The following is a 17155-nucleotide window of genomic DNA, read 5'->3' as shown; positions in this document are numbered from 1 at the left end:
CTTTTAAGTCCCTACAGGTCCCCCACAGATCCATGGTCTTAATAGTTGACCCAGATGGCTCCTCCACTTGGTATGCTGTATAGTACCTTCCATAGGTTAGCGAGCAGTAGGGGGTGGGAGGCACGACTGAGATGGCCTCTTTAGGCCTTGTGTGTGAGTGTCTGTTAGTGTGGACACTGAGACATTATCTAGACAGTGTCATCTGAGGAATGCAAGCCTCACCCCGGCCTGACACACAAGACGGCCCCTTCGGTGTCACGGTAACAGGATCCAGGAATACCGATGCATCACTGAATGAGAGGTCGTTGACATATAAAGGCAAACCTGGAAAAGGTCAAAACTTCAAAGGGGAATGTTCTGGAACAAAAATGAACGAATGACTGAATGAATAAATACATTTCCCAATTATGCAAGGCTTCATTTGTTTCAATTTGAATTATAAAAGTCCAAGTTTTTTTTTTCCAGTTCAAACAGAAAGTGTAGTTTTGATTTCTTTAGTCATAGTTATGTCACACTAATGAGCTGTGTGTGCACACCACATCCTCATTGTTTGATTCCAACCTTGAAGCGGCCGCAGTGAAGTTCAGAGGGTGAAGGTATGGAGTTAAAAAGCTCACCCCGCAGTGACAAGTGAGCAATTGTTATAAAACTAGGTCGTCCTCGCTCCCAGGTCGCGGGGGATTAATTTGTGCTTTTCACAGCTATTTTCTGAAACAGAACGACAACAAATCCTCCCCGCAGAAAGTGCCGTGATTAGAACGGCCGTTCCTTATTTGACTGCCAGGGATCAAGGTCGTAAGCATCTTAGACAGGGATGGTGTAATGAGCCGACTGGTAGAAAGATGCTTCTTGTTCTTTTAAAAGCAGGCTCTAGCAAACCCGAGCCACCAGTAGTCAATACTGCAGTTTTAATGTGATGTTTAATTGCATTATTTTCATTCTTTGGTAACACATTTTCGATCAGCCCATCCCTATTTTACTATTCTCATTTAGATACAGACCATAGAACGTTTTGTTTTCCAGCTCAGAATGATCCAAAACGTTACTGGTGATGGAAAGTGTTTCATGCTCTGCAGTTGATATATCTGAACCAACATGAGCTCAGGCCTGTTCATCTGACCGCCACCGTGGACAGAAGGAAGGATCACAATTTGCCAAATTCCACTATTTGCCAGTGAGATGTTACTCAGTGTGAAAACTCATTCAGACAAGTTCTTTACAAGTTGCCTGGCAGTGCTGACAGAAGTACATATGCCTCACAGCAGGCAGCCACCCTGGTTTCTCTCTCTCACTCTCTGCCCTTCTGTTCATGTCTCTGTTGGCTTGATAAGAATAGCTAGAGCTGGAATAGATAAGAATAGTAGATTTGGTAAACAGACTCTCTGGTTTTAAGTGTATGGGGAGAAATAATATGGGCATTTTTCACTTCTGTTGGACGTTTTATAGACTAAATAATTAAAAAAGGATTAATAGATTAGTAGCGCTTGGTTCATTTGTACTAAAAATAGTCATTTTAATTTATGTGTCAGAGAGAAATAGAGGAGGAATATGGTGAAAGAAAAAGCAAAAGTCTTAGGCTAAAGTCAAGGAAAGATGAGGAAGAACACATAAACTCTTCGAACCTGAAGATCGTTCCAGAACAAGGGTCACATTCGTTATGTGTAACTTTTTTGGATTCAAGGATGATGGCAGTCTGAAGCAAATACTTTGCAAGCAATGTTTTGCATTCCATGGAAACCCCACAAGTATACTCCAGCACCTGAAACGTCACCACTAAATGTATTTTGAAGATATCGAGGCTAAAAGTACCAGAAGATTCCTTCTCCCTGGCCATAAAAAAAAACATACAGAACATCACCAAAAAGACTTGCATAGGCACAAAGGGAAATAAGAAAAGAGGCAGGAAGTTACTCTCTCCTTTCTCTTTTTTAACTGTGCAGCATTAAGTCCTGTGCTTGTAAGAAACTACATAAACCCTCCTTTGTTGCTGATACAGATAAAATCACCTCTACTGATGCATGCATGTTTTCAGCTCAGCCAGAAAGTAACAAACATGTAATTGGGATCACCTGATAGAAGGATTTCCTCGACAGTAGTTATATAAGCGCGAGGCTTGCATGCAGACGGCTGGAGATGCTAATGTTGTCAACAAAGGAGACACCATCATTGATTTACTCTGCTGGCTGACTCGGTGAGGGCAGCGCGTCTCTATAACAGCCATCACGTGTCCTGTTTTATCGCTTTAAAACACTTAATCGGTCATTCATAAACGATATAAAAACATAACCTCATCACCTGCAGTTTGCTACATCAGTCCCCAGACACACATCATCAGATTAGCCGTTCAGTATGAGTTACTGCTCTAAAGACGGTGCTCATAGTCATTTCCATCCGCAGTTCTCCGCAGTACTGTAGGACAGCAGATACACTTTCAAACAAGATATGTTAACAACGTGCAAAATAGTTGAAATTGAAAAACATGAGCCTGATGAGCGACTGATGATGCATCAGATATCAAGGTTGCTTAGATAATCAGAAATGTCCTTCACCTCCCTACCTGAGACTCTTTTGTTTGTCTCTCCCACAGCGTCCCATTGTTTTTGAAAGCTTGCAGCCCCTTTCTTTGATGTTTGTCTACAGTGGGTGATAGATGTATGCGGAGGTCTGCTATCTGCACTCAGCCAGAGCCAAATGAATAAGTGGATTGACCATTTGTGCCACAGTGAAAGGGCCCGACTAGAGGAAAGCCTCCTATCTGGCAAACAGACACTGTGGTGCTAAGAGATAAGAAAAGCAGAGGCCTTTTCTAACTATAGTTTAGGGTTTAATTAATCAAAACAAATACTGAAATTACAGTATATTGATTCATCATTTTGAATAATTTATCAAGCAAAAGTGCTTACCATTCTCTTGCTACTTTTTAAATATATTATTGTCTGAATAACTCTGGGTTTTTGACTGTTAGTCGGACAAAACGAGTAAAGACGTCAGCTTGGGCTTTGGGAAAGTGTGACAAGCATTTTTCACTCTGCTGACATTTCATAGAATCAGTAAATGGAAAAAATAAAAATAAAACTTTATTTGCAGCCCTATCTTGGAATTTCTTTTATAATTTAGCATGTACTTTCCTGCACCAGGTCACATTCCTCGTAGGCATAAAAACCTACTTGGCAATAAACAAATTCTGATTTCCTTGTCATACGATACGATATTCAAGTGAAACAGTTTTTTTTTCTCACCATAACTTCTGTTTTCTCGTAAGTCTCAATGAACACAATGCAGGAAAAACTTCACAACTTCCTCGACCTCCCTTTTGCCCACTGAATGCTTTGCCACTCAACAGGCTGGCATGGGGCCTGACACTGCACCCTCTCCCCCTGGGGCCTGACATAATGGGTGGGAAGTGGAGGACATCTTGGTCTGTGTGTGTGTGTGTGTGTGTGTGTGTGTGTGTGTGTGTGTGTGTGTGTGTGTGTGTGTGTGTGTGTGTGTGTGTGTGTGTGTGTGTGTGTGTGTGTGTGTGTGTGTGTGTGTGTGTGTGTGTGTGTGTGTGTGTGTGTGTGTGTGTGTGTGTGTGTGTGTGTGTGTGTGTGTGTTTTAGGGCCCCAAACAACAAAGACAAGGCCTGCTATTGTTTAATTTGTATCCAGGAGAGGAAATGCCTCCACTCGTTTGGCTGCATTTCACTGCTACCATCTGTTTGACAAACCAAGGTGTAAAGCGATGACATATTGTGTTGCATCAAGGAAATTACTGGGGAAGTTTACAAAGAGGTTGCATTGACGGTATGTGAGGAATGCCATGGGTAGTTTTGTACAAACAGCTTTGAGGTATCCAAGAGGTTTTTTTTTATCAAGAACAGCATCTTGGTATGTTTTCCCTTCAGTGGGGGCCACCTGTGTTCTTGGAAGGATTAGTTTGGAAAAGGAAGGAGCAGGGATTAGATGGTGTTACTGGTGTAGTCTGGGAGTTTGAGCTACCCCCCAAAAAGCCAGCAGTTTTTTTTTTTTAAAAACAAGCTATTCAGCACACACAATGAGCAGAATTTTGGCTGGATGCAACCTTCATCAGCATGTCCCAGTTTCAGCTACCCACCACTCATGGTCTGATCTCCTTCCTGTTTCTGTTAGATGTGAATGAACATGAAGCAGGCATCATCTAAGTGTTGTTGAAAGCGTAGATCAAACACCCTCTTCTTTTGATCTCTGTGAAAGCATAAAAATCAGCTGTTAGAATAATTAGTCCATGCAAGGTCTTTTTATTTTTATGAATGTTAAATTGTTTGAATTAAAGCAAATTAATCACAGGGGGGAAATTAATCACGGGGGTGGGGGGAACCTCATTGAAATTGCGGATAGGATTTGATGATTATGTCCATGTCCTGAAACTGTCCTGTATCCTCTGCCTGTGCACTTAGTGGTGATTGTGTTTGGCTCCGACTAAAAGGAGACCAGACAGAGAAAAAAGAAAGAAAATGGACCGGAAAATGTAGGGCCCAGGGAGTGGAAAAGATGGGGTCCTTTACATTCTTTCCATACAGTCAATCTAAAATATTTGAGACTGAAGCCACAATTGATGGTTTTGCATATTTCTCCCTGTGAGGCTGCTTTTGAGTGGCGCTGTTTTATTCACAGTGATGTCACTGGAAGGGGAAAAAAGACACCTGCAACACTGCCACCTAGTGGTGACCTTCTAGCTGGATTTATTGGACACCTTGTGTCTGAGAAGGAAATTTCTTCCTTCCAGTCAACACAGTGAAAATTGATGCCTGTGTCGCTGCCGGGTGTTTTATTGACACTTTCTGCTTCGTCATATTTGGTTTAATCTCATTTGTGACTATAAGAAATGGATATTTGGAAACTTAACTAGGGAGTGACAGATAATACGCAGGAAGAGAGAAAAGGGGGTGAGGACCTTTTGTGGTTACCGAGTTACATTAGTGGTGGTGTTGCATTTACATGGTTTGCTTTAAAAGAAAATTCTTTCTATAGATGAGACCTGATTGTTTCTTTCTCTCTTCTTCTCTCCATGGAGAGACTAGTAATCATATTTTATGCTGTGTACTTTATTTTGTATTCTTTGGGTTATTAAAGTTAAACATTAAGTTTTAGGGTTTAAAAGTCCAGAGTTAACACTGGAACTACAATAGTTTAAGATCCATTTGAGGAAGGAATAACCTCACTGGTTAGTTTTTAGCATACAAAAACTCACATTTGATCAGTTGGAACTATGGAATCTTTGGCACTTTTGCTTGACTTGATCAGTTAATTTCAGCCCTACCCCTGCACAGTGATATACTACACATGCATACTTTGTAATAAAGACCTGATTAACATTTGCAGTTCAGCAGATGTTTGTATTATTAGTTGTCTTTGTGGTGGGTTAGGGTTAGTGGCATTTTCTTGCTCAATATCCAAAATGTACCCTGTACATTACTTCCAGGCTGTAGTTCCTCAGGTGCTCAGTAGGTGGCAGTATGTGTCTGAACATTGACTCTGTCTAACCATTGCTGTTGTTCCACTGACCACAGACACTTTGAACATAAGGATTTGGTTAGTGAGGATATCATTGTGTGATGTAACAGGGCCAGGCACCCCCGAGGACAATAAGAGTCTCTCTCTGGGTCCACTTCATAAAGGCCGAACCCAAATTTAAAAGAGACTTCAACCAACACCCAGTCATGTAGTTTCATAACAGTTTGGATATGAATTCATGGTTTGTACTAATGTGTCACATATTTGTTGACTATTAGATCTACATGGACATTTATAACAGGTGGTGAGAACAGATTGTGGTGTGGAAGTGTGGTGTTTTTTCACTTTGTTGTTTGTAATGAGAACTTCTGAATTTACCCTTTGAATTCAACTTTAATGCTGAGCAAATAGGCAGAGTGTTTTCTTTGTGTGTTGCTCATTTGCTAGCTGTTTCTCTGAATGTTGTTTACTATGCAAATTCAAGGTCACTGAGTTTCATGCATCCTATATAGGGGTTGATTTGTCTAAAAAATGACTCATAATCACTTATGTCAGACTTGGACTCACCCAGTTTTAAGTGACAGTTATTATATTGTGGTGGCTGTTTGTTGTGGTGCGTGAAGGCAGCAGTAGCTCAGTCTGTAGGGAACCGGAGGGTCGCCGGTTCAAGTCCAGCACAGACCACAGTATGGAGTGCGGACTGGTAGCTGGAGAAGTGCAAGTGCCACCTCCTGTGCGCTGCCGTGGTGCTCTTGAGCAAGGCACCTAACCCTTGTTAGTTTTTAACTTTTTATGAAACAGTCTCAATTTAATACTGATGGCTCTACATGATGTACATAATCAAACGAAACCATCAGCAAGAAGATTGGCTATTCCTGTATTGTTATTCTTAATGCCTACCACAGAGACAGTAGAAACACTACCGCTTTTGTCCACAGGGGCCGCCAGAATCAACACAAAATGAAAGTTCCTTGTTGCTGCTTTAGAATGGCTTATATTCACCAAAGAGAGGCTACCAACACTGGTGTGATTCTAGCACTTTCTCTTCTGCACACAGTGGGACACCAAACCAGCACAAAGTGTTATTTAGATTTGTGGTCAACATTTCATAAAATCTTCAATAAGCTTATGTTGCATCTCTCAGAAATATAGCCCAGAGACAGGGGTGGCCATTGTGTGTGGTTTCATATGTGTATATGTATATGTGTGTGTGTGTGTGTGTGTGTGTGTGTGTGTGTGTGTGTGTGTGTGTGTGTGTGTGTGTTTGTGTGTGTGTGTGTGTGTGTGTGTGTGTGTGTGTGTGTGTGTGTGTTGTGTGTCTGGCGGGGTTTTAACAGAGTCTCTGTTGTGCCCCTGCTCTGCTATCGCCACATCTACCTCCAGTTGCTGCCGACAAAGGCATCCCAGTAGCTGCAACCAGCACCGCAACACACATACACAGAGTCAGTGCCCCAGTGTGTACCATCAGACAGTGGAGTAGCTGTGCTGGCTGCCAGCTCCCAGAGAGGGCCACTTTGTTTCACCTCTGACTTGGATTCACGCCAAACAATCTGAGAGTCGCTCACTGGGTCACTTGATGAAGTAATTGAATGGGGAGTTTATAGTTGTGCAGTGTACTTCCTTTATTTTTCTCTGTGAGGTGCTTTATTGCTTTCTATTCCAATGCTCACTCGCACTAATCAATGTCACTGTCCTTGTAAAACGTCTTCTGTTGAATGAGTGGCTGTTTTGTCCACTGCAGAATGAATGTTCAGTGGTTTTTAAGCATCAGTGTTACTATATAATCATTACTTGTTGTTTGGGTGTGTTTTTGTTGACACCTTTTGCTCATTGGGATTGTGTAGAGTATTGAAACAATTAGTCAATTAAGTAGATAGTTGATCGACTGAAAATGGATCGACAATTCTGATAATCGATTCATCTTCAAATCATTTTTAAAAAAAAAAGAAAAACCTAACGTTCATTGGTTTCAGCCTCATAAATTTAAGTATTTGCTGCTACAGTGGGTTTATCAGAGGCATTTCACTGAAAACAGCTGCCTGCGGTGGCTGAAAAGATTTTGATGAGTGTGAGTGTGTTTGATGAGTGGTTAGAGTGAATCAAAACAGTTACACTAACAGTTGTGGGCCGTAAAACCAAAACGAGCTGAAAATTGCTTTAAAGCTCCGTAGAATTGAGGGAAACTTGAAAGTCTGTGATAATTATCTGTGTCGTTTTTCACGCAGTCATTTCATACATTGTTCATTTACCAAAATACGAGATTGTAGCAGCTTTAAAGCTCTAGCTCTAAGCGTTTGTGTCTAACAACACTTTTCCTGTCTTCCTCAGGACCTGGAGATCGTCTACTCTTATCTCCACGGGATGGAGGCCTTGTCCAACCTGCGAGAGCACCAGCTAAGGTCAGTGTCTGCACACATGCCTGCTGCTTAATTAACATAAGTCGGAGCTTGATATTCCAATCACATGAATTTCAAATGCTAATTAAATCACAGTGACAACTCCTCAGTGTCTGATCCATAACGGTTGTATTGAAGGGTGGAAAATTAACACCGAGCTGCCAGCAAAATGCTGGCGGAATTGGTCTATTTTTTTTAAATACAGCAGCAATTCTGCCCTACAGCCACTGGCTAACTCGCCATCCACTCGTTCCCTGGAATTATTTTACTCTCTAAAAAGCAAATCTGCCTGCTACAAAGTGACTGAAGTCTAGCCTTTATAATGACTGGCACACTTAAAAAAATTCTGTTTGGTCTAAAACACATTATTTTAAGCATGATTAATGTTTAAGTCAGTTTTTTTCACTCTTGTTGGGCATATTACTTTTCTAGATAACAAGGTGATAAAATCTGTCGGTTCTTGAAGGTGTGTACACATTAAAATGATATGAAATGTAACAACAATTCTTCTGAAAGAGGGATTTCAGCAATATCTTACTCCAAAATCCAAATCACTGTAGTAAGCTAATTTTTTTTTGGCGCAGAAATTCCAATGCGAAGTACTCGCACATTTAAAACATCCATGCTCTCATGAGTTGTTCACCGACAGGTGTGCCTTTCTTTCACACTGACCTCTGAATTCTCCAAAAGTTGTTGAAAGCAGGGTTTCTTTTTCTAATTCTTTGATTTGGCATTCACAGAGAGGGTTTGGTTTCGTCAGGAATTTTTCAAAGGGCTCTATTGTTGTTTCGGGGAACTTGACATGTGAAGAAATTGACACGTGCCCTCAGACCAAGTGCTGTTAAAGGGGAAGCATTCTGACTTTACCCATCACAGTCTGTTTACAGGTCTCGAAAAGTACTACTGTATTCATAAAGAAAGTTGTACAACGCCTTTTGTGGCTCCAGAGGGAGCTGCTTGAAATCTGATAAAGTGACTCAAGTGATGTCACTTGAGGCAGCGTGAGTTGGATCTGAAGAGACTACAAGTTCCAAAATGTAAAGAAATCTGGTGGTACAGAGTTAGAAAGATGTAAGCTTAGCAGAACTCTGCAGCCCGCTCCTCATCTCTACTCGAGGCTGGAGGCTGTAGTAGCCCGATTTTACTACTTTTTTTAAACTGTCCATCATGAGTCAGATAGTGTTATATGTGTACAATGCTAAACTGGTGGAGTATGAAGCGTGTATTCTCATGACAATCTCAAACTTGCCAATCTAACCTGATGAGAACATACTGCTCTGTTCTCCGTACATGATTTTGCCTCCTGCTCTCCTGTCACCACGTTAGCCTTCCAGTATTTTCTGTCTGCCATAGACTTTTCCAAACACTGCATGTCAGAAGTCTGTTCCCAGCATGCCTTGTGTGCATACATGTGGATTATACTGGCGGCGGAACAATGTAGCAGTACATGACCCATGAGCTGGAACATTCCACTGTGTGACCCCCTCAGAGGCCTCCCACCCCACAGTAACCCCTCTCCCTCCTCCCTGTTTGGATCCTGAGGAATGTCCCCGTGGTCCCACAGACCAAACCACCGCTCCTGCCAACTTTGGTTTTCCTAACTTGAAAAAAAAAAAAACTCCCAGCCAGCCAGACATCCCACTAACTATGGGATTATGTTATAGTTCTTTTCATTTCATCTGGGAGGAATGTGTTGTTTTTCTTCTGTAGTTCTTTTTCACAGCGGCTTGTTTTTTACAGCCGGGATTGTTTTTCGGTCGTTGTGCAATAGAGGCTGCAACACGGCGGCCGCCCCCAGCTATTTTTGAAGCCTTTCGTGTTTTAATCAGCTACTGTTTACTATCGTTGCATGTCTGTAATGTTGACGCGCACTTGTCTTCTCTGGAGGCGTCTTGGGGAAAGCCTGATATAGAAGACTTTTTTTTCTCACACAAAAAAAAACCAAAAACAGATTTGATTCCAAAATCGTATATCTGTGATTTGAGAAATATGACCCATTATTTACCCTTACAAAATAACTTTAAGTTCTTGGTTGAATAATGACAGTACTTTCATTTATCATTTTTTTAAATACTTCATGTTTAACAAATAATAAATCAAAACAACAGGAGCAGTGGGAGTACAAAGTGAGTCTGTGCCTAATTGAGGTTATGAAATTACTACAGTGCAGTAAGGTCAATCAATTGTCTAAACCCGGGCTCTGTAAATATTCATCTGACCTGGATTAATTATACTTGTTTTGGGAGGCGAGGCATAAACAGTCTTGTGGCTCTATGCTTAATTGTTCAAATCCCAAAGTGAACTTTAAAAAATCTCTCATTGTATTGTGAGTAGTCTACCATCCTTTCATAAGTGCGGTCATCAACCGCAAATGCCAAACAATGAAAGTGACAATGAATTTATAAAAAAATGTTTGGCAACAGTACCATAAAATATTCCAATTCAAATACAGTGAAACAAATGGCAAAAATGATACATGTCGAAAATAAAAACTAGGTGACAATGTAAAATTAGCCCAAATAAAAGCCAGATTAAAAAGATAGACTCATATAAGAAAGAAGGCAGTGGCAGATATAATACTTCTAGCTAGAACATAAATTAAGATTCTTTTTTTGGTCAGGAAAATCAATTGACCTTCTGCTCCAATAGACCAAAATACAATACAATAATACAGCCACTCCGACTCTCGGGCTCTACTGTTCAAGGATCAAGAAATTATTTATGCCGACATTGCCAATGTGAAGTCACTATTCTCCTCCTCAACCTAAGGTACAACCTTCATCGGTACTTCCAAACCTTTTTTTGTATGCACCCCATGGTCAGAAATGTATACGTGCCTCCAATGTAAATGGTGTGCCTCATTGTAGGCTCTTTTTATTTATTCACAAAATAAACCTTTAAAAAGCCTGAACTTAAAGTTTGATATGCCCATCCATTTATTTTCCAAAGTACAGCAAGACATACCTCTCAACCACCATCTTTTACCGACCTACCAACACATACAGTACTCCCAATTTTAATTATTATAAGCTACACACTCGCTGCCTGTCACTAGTCGCTAATCACTAGTTGTGGATTTAAAAATAAAATAAATGACAATATTTGATCTTAAAAAAACTCACAAACCACAAGTAGATGATATATGATTATGTTGTAGTATCAAGGGATGACATTTTGTTCTCAAAGGAGTCAGTACTTGAAGCTACACCCTTATTAAAGCGATATTCCCATTTATTTCTGTTTTATAACATTGCTCGCCAACCAAAGTTGATGCTTCCTCCTATTGTTTTCTGACTGTCACTCTCCTCTCCCTCTCTTCTCTGTCCCCGCAGGATAATGTGTGAGACGGTGCGTTATGAGAGACATGAGGCCAATGAAGTGCTATACTAGTAAGTACCACAATGCCTGGAACTGCATGGGTGTGGATGCCAGCATGGGAATGGATATTGATGATATAATATATATCTATATAAATAATATATAAATCTCTAGCAGGGACAACCAATGTGACAATATTTCAATTCTGTGCGATCAAAACACACTCTGGCCTGGGTTGTTATTCCGAGTTATTGATGAACTGAGGCACGCCGGGTCCACACAACGGAGCGACCCGGGTGACTTAAATGAAAACAAATGTCCATAAAGCACAGAAGCAGTCAGACGATGCCTTTTATGAAGGTGTGGGTGTACAGCGTTGCTGAAGACAAAGGACTTCTAGATTTCCAGTGTAATTTCAGCTTGATTCAATAAGTCAGCGTGTACTGAATCGACAGAGAAAAACTGAAGCTATAATAGCTCCTAAAAGCATTTCCTTCAAGGGGGAGAGAGCTAGCTAGTCACTAGTGGTAATGTTTATATGCTTCCTCCTTTCAGCTGGGTATAGTGGAGGGTTAATATGATCATAAAACTGTATTGACAGCTTCCTGGCGGCTTCTGAGTGTGTTTGGACCCATTTTGATACGCTGCCACAGCCGTAGTGGGTGGAGAGAGAGCATATAGTGTTTGACTGCTGTCACATGTCGACGCCTTCTGAACACCCATGGTGAGAATTAAGACAGTTGATTAACTCTATCAACCTCTCGAGGGGCTAGAGAAGGGCGCATTGTCCCTTCTCTGTATCCTCATCCCCCTGTGTGTGTGTGTGTGTGTGTGTGTGTGTGTGTGTGTGTGTGTGTGTGTGTGTGTGTGTGTGTGTGTGTGTGTGTGTGTGTGTGTGTGTGTGTGTGTTTGTGTTGGGGGATGATGAGGAAGAGTCAACACCCCATTAGAAGCCCACTCAGCAGCGTGGGAGCTGATTAAACAATAGGAATGCAGATTGCGCGGTGGTCGCATAAAAGACTCCAGTTTCAGCAAGATTCCCTCAGGTCCTCCATACCAGTAACTACACACACACACACACACACACACACACACACACACACACACACACACACACACACACACACCTAGCCTATAGCTGAGAATCTCACTTTGCATTTTTAGTAGTTTTGTTCACAACGAGCATTCTTGCTTGTTGTGAACAAATTCCTGTCCAAAATGTAAATCTGCAGAACAAGGAATAATACACAGCTGGCTGAATCTTAAAAAATGCACCTTTTTCTCTCAGTTTTGGTATCTGTCCACAGTAAGCCATGTTTATCATGTGGTAAAATAGAGCTTTACTAAAATACTCTCTAGAGTGGACGGATTTGAAAGCCAAAAAATAGAGCTTTTGCAAAACTATCATCTGCCCAGGCACAGTCGTGTAGTGGGTGTTTGCAAAGTCAAGAGGCCAACTTTCTGTCACCTCTGACCTACTCTATAATCACTCATTTCTAATGTCAATACAGCCGATCACACAATTTCAGATATAGACTGCTTAGTGTGGATGTAGTTTAAAACCCCACTGAGACCTGCATCCGCTGACACTCCTTCACAAACCCTCATCCTGTTGTGGATGCTGGTTGACTTTGGCATGAATGTGTTCATCGACGTTGGAAAATAACCATTTTTTAATTTAATGATTAGGGATGCACAGATGGGGACATTCTGGACCAATATCGATGTTAAAAACCAGTTTGACCGATAGCCAACATACCGATGATTTACTCACCCCTTTGTGCCAGGGAAACAAAGAAAGCTATAGAAGAACATTGACCACTGACATTGGTGAATGTCGATAGGACGATGTCAGTCAACAAGGCCAATATCGGCTGTCGATGTTTCAGCCGATTATATCAGCGCGTCCTTATAAATGATACTGATGCATAAACATCATTTAATGTACTTCCTTAAATGAGGGAAATAGAAAGCATGCAAATGAGAGAGGTAGCGTGGGTTTATGAACAGAATGAGATAAGTGGAACTGAAATGTGAATTTGATTTGGTAATTGGGAAGGAGATTTTGTGTGATTCTCTGGTTTGTCAGTGAAGTCTATTGATCTGCAGCTGCAGACTGGAGTCTCTGCTAACAGTTACAACCACAGATCAACCTGGGACAGCTGTCTCACATGAATGGAACCAGCTCGGGTTGAGCATGCGTTCAGTAGACCTGCATCGTATGCGTGCTTCCTATGTGAAAGGGGTATAAGAATGGAGGAGAGAAAGCAGTTGCCACACCTAACTGCCTGTACTTTGATAAATTACCGTAATTTAGTTCGAAACATAAAAACTCAGTAGGTTAGTGTCTTTTTGGTTTATTTAATTTGTGTTTAGGCATAGTTTCTAGTTGTCTTTGTATAAACATTTGTTTGCATGTGTTTCTGTACAAGTGCTTGCATGCTTTTGAAAGTCTTGTCAGGGCTCTTACTGATAAGAGCTGGGTGTTTAACACCAGCAGATCAGATAGACTTCTCCTCCTGCAAGATCTTAATCAACCTTCTCTTGTGAAAATGCAGGCTTTTAACAGCCCGTCTTAATTTCCTGGTCTGTTTATAACAACAGCAATAATCTGCTGGGGAGCGAGGGCTCTAAAAGTCAATGGGGGAATTTAATTGTGATAGTATCTTTTATTAAGTTGTAAAAAATGTATGGCCTGTGCATTGACACACACACTGTATCTCAGATGGTTGGAGAGAGTTCATTTTCTTAAAGGAAAAAGCCACCTTCAAATGTAAGATGCTTTTAGAAAAACTACGATGGCTTTTGATCAAAGGAAATTCAGTATAAATGTCAGGCTTTGGATTGAGTATCCATAAATGGCAGCGGGATTAGGACTTTCTATCTTAAATTTAACATTTGAATGTGCATTTACATGGAAAAGACACATTTTTTAAAAAACTTTTTTACGATTCCTCGTGTGATTTAAGTGAAGCAGCACCCAAAAGAACATTTGACATAAAATTAAATCCTGGCTACATATTTATTTTTCTACAAACACTCATAATGTTTGATAAAACCACATAGAGTCGCACAAATGACCTAGTTAATGACCCGCACATTCTCAATCTCACTCTGACTGTCCCTAACAGTTGGCAGTCCTAGAGTAATGATAGGAGGATAAGGGTAATAGTTATAAAAGTGCTCATTTTTCCTGCCTGGGGCTCTAGATTGCTAGAGTGCTAACACTACATGCACACACACACACACACACACACACACACACACACACACACACACACACACACACACAGTATCTCATGAAAACATCCCATACTGTGAGAGCCTGAACCTCTCAGGATTTACCATCCAGAGATTATAGTGCTAAAGCCCTCCTGAGATGGAGGCTGACCTGGCACATTTTACGGTGGCTGGTGAAGAGGGTTAGTAGCTTCTAGTTGGCCTTTGACCTCGTCCATGTCAGCTCTTTCAATGTAACCCTTGACCTTTGACTCTCATTGGTCTGTGTGGTCCAACTGGAAACTCAGTGCTTTTAATTCTGCAAAATTGTGTTTTGCTTTTGTTTTGTGAGAACTACGGGCATTCGATAGTGAAAGTATTACCCTGTCAAACTGATGCCAGGAGAGATAAACAAAAACATTTATCTTACAACCATCACTGCAACAATTAGGTGTGGCAATACATGTTGTTTGAACAAACCAGTTGTCCTTTATTTTACTTGATGGTCATTACAATTTTTTTAGATATAGAAAAGTAGCATTGGTTAAAACGAATGACAACGCTAAAGAAGTTTGCAGACTGTGATATTTTAACTGTCTGGCTGAGGTTCAGAGTGAGCGACGCTCCCGTGCAGCTGTCGGAAAGTTGTCCCCCTCATTCAGCTCCTATTCCTTGTGACACTGCTGGCCACCGTCGCAGGAGGGTAGATGAGGAAAGTCAGTGGGGAATGGAAATTGAAAAACTCATCACATCCCAATGACCAGTCGGCATATATAATTATACATTCCAGTACGTGCAGTATGGACAGTTCTGACATGGAGACATTAGTCATTTGACAAGTATCTGCAATGGCGGCATATTCAGTTTGGTAAAAATGAAAGAAGAAAACAGTATGTGCAGCGATGTGGTCTGGAGCATTCAACCATAGTTGGAGCTTTTTAATAAGGTCCAGCAGAAAGCAGTGAGATCTCATCACCTCCAGAGCATGTCTTAATTGATTTTAAGTTTAAGACAGCTTCCAAGCAGAGTATGTTGGTGTGGTAAAACAATCTGCTGGTCAGACATCTTTCATTGTATTTCAATCTTGAACATGAACCAGCCCCCTCCCACCCCCTCTCTTGATCATTTGTTAGCTTTAGATTTTTTTGGGGAAAAAAAACAACAACAACAATTTGCGTTTAGGACAGTTGGATAATAATAATAATAATAATAATAATAATAATAATAATAAGAATTTTATTTATGAGCGCTTTTCTAAATACTCAAAGACACTTTACATAAAAACATAAAAGCAGCAAAACAACATCAAATAGTAAAACATTAGGATGATTGCTAAAGTGGTATGAATGCATTATTTCATAATGTCACCACACTATTGTGCCACTGGGAGTCTCTTGAGACTCCCATGATGAAAACATCACAACAATAACAACTTAAAATGGTCATATATTTAGTTGCTTGTTGATACTGGGACACTGAATGGGCTTGTCAAACACACCTCTTCTGTGTTGAAACTGCTGTCGATCCTGTCAGTCCTGAACCCTGTCCAAGCCCCAAGGCAAATGATTATATCCTGTTAAAAGTAGAAATGTAAACGTTTTAATTGAATTTCTGAGCATACCTAACAGCTTTGTGAAAGCTAAATGCGTTGGCAGCCAAATGGGTTCTTCCAACAGGGTCACTTCTTTCTTGAATAAAACTCTTGATTTCGTACATGTAGACCCAAGTCTCAATGCCATAATCACCCTTCCCGTGTCATTTTACCCCCTTCCAGCACCTCCATGGCACTTGTATATCCTGATCCCCGCTGATCAAGGCTTCCTGGGGGGTTTCAGTGGATGATGTTTAGCATTTGACGATCGCTTCCAGTACGCGTGACCCAGTTCAGTCAAGCTGTCGCGGCGCATAAGAGTCTCCTATCTCCTACTTTTTTGGTGTAGTATCTTCTCTTCCTCCTCCTCCTCGTCTTCCTCAGCCTATATGAGCCTCTCCACTCGCTCGGTGCGGCTGCATGCCAGCAATTAATAATTGATCATTTAATTCGTGTCATCTCTGAATGCAAGGAAGAACCATAAAAGGATGGCAAGAGCCTGGAGGGAGGGTGGAGATCAGTAGAAGGAAAAGGAGAATGGATGCTGTTGGAGGGAGCGAGGGAGATTTTGCACTGTGTCAGTAGAGTGTGCTGTCTACAGCCTCATTAGTTGTGCAAGGAAAGTGTGGAGGAGAGGAGGAGGAGGAACGGAGGGTGAGACTTTGTTCTCAGTGATTAGAGTAAAAAAACTCGGTCAGCACAGCGATGCTGGGTGTAAATATGTGTCTGTGGGGGTGGGTGTACAGTAAGAGCACCCATCCTTTCCCTTTCTGTAAGCAAAAACCAGTCCCACTCTGCTGATTTCTAGTCATTGATTTAGTTTTTCTTTCACCGCTGGTTCAATTAAAAAGTCTCACCCAGACCAGGTGAAAATGTTCAGCGATAATCACACAAGCTGCTGCCTTATTAACACCAAAGCACCTTGGAGTACAAGGTTTGGTTTCTGCTTGACGAGCAGAGGTTCTTTTTCTGTGAAGAGGTGGCGTTTCAAAGTGCAGACTGGTAAACAGACAGATGGAAGCTTCACACGGAGAAACATCCTTTTGAATTTCCATTGCAGTGCATTCATAGCAAAGATAATTACAGGTTTTCGCACCTGCAGGTGAAGCTTAACAGTAATAGCTGAACTGATACAGACTGATAATAAAATAGATTTT

General features: G+C 41.1%; 1 protein-coding gene across 10 annotated transcripts in view; it reads left to right on the top strand.

Moving 5' to 3' along the window:
* The window catches only part of rapgef2b (Rap guanine nucleotide exchange factor 2b), a 106640-nt gene that overhangs the window by 19734 nt on the left and 69751 nt on the right, over positions 1 to 17155 (top strand). For all 10 annotated transcript variants that reach the window (XM_051420657.1, XM_051420654.1, XM_051420652.1 and 7 more), the window contains exons 2-3: positions 7803 to 7873; positions 11203 to 11259. In XM_051420657.1, the coding sequence (XP_051276617.1) occupies positions 7803 to 7873; positions 11203 to 11259 (128 nt within the window). The remainder of the gene's footprint in view (positions 1 to 7802; positions 7874 to 11202; positions 11260 to 17155) is intronic.

This window comes from Dicentrarchus labrax, unplaced genomic scaffold, assembly GCF_905237075.1.
Source record: "Dicentrarchus labrax unplaced genomic scaffold, dlabrax2021, whole genome shotgun sequence".
Taxonomy (NCBI): domain Eukaryota; kingdom Metazoa; phylum Chordata; class Actinopteri; family Moronidae; genus Dicentrarchus; species Dicentrarchus labrax.
Note: the sequence above shows the minus strand (reverse complement) of the source record. Positions and strands in the feature narration are given on the sequence as shown.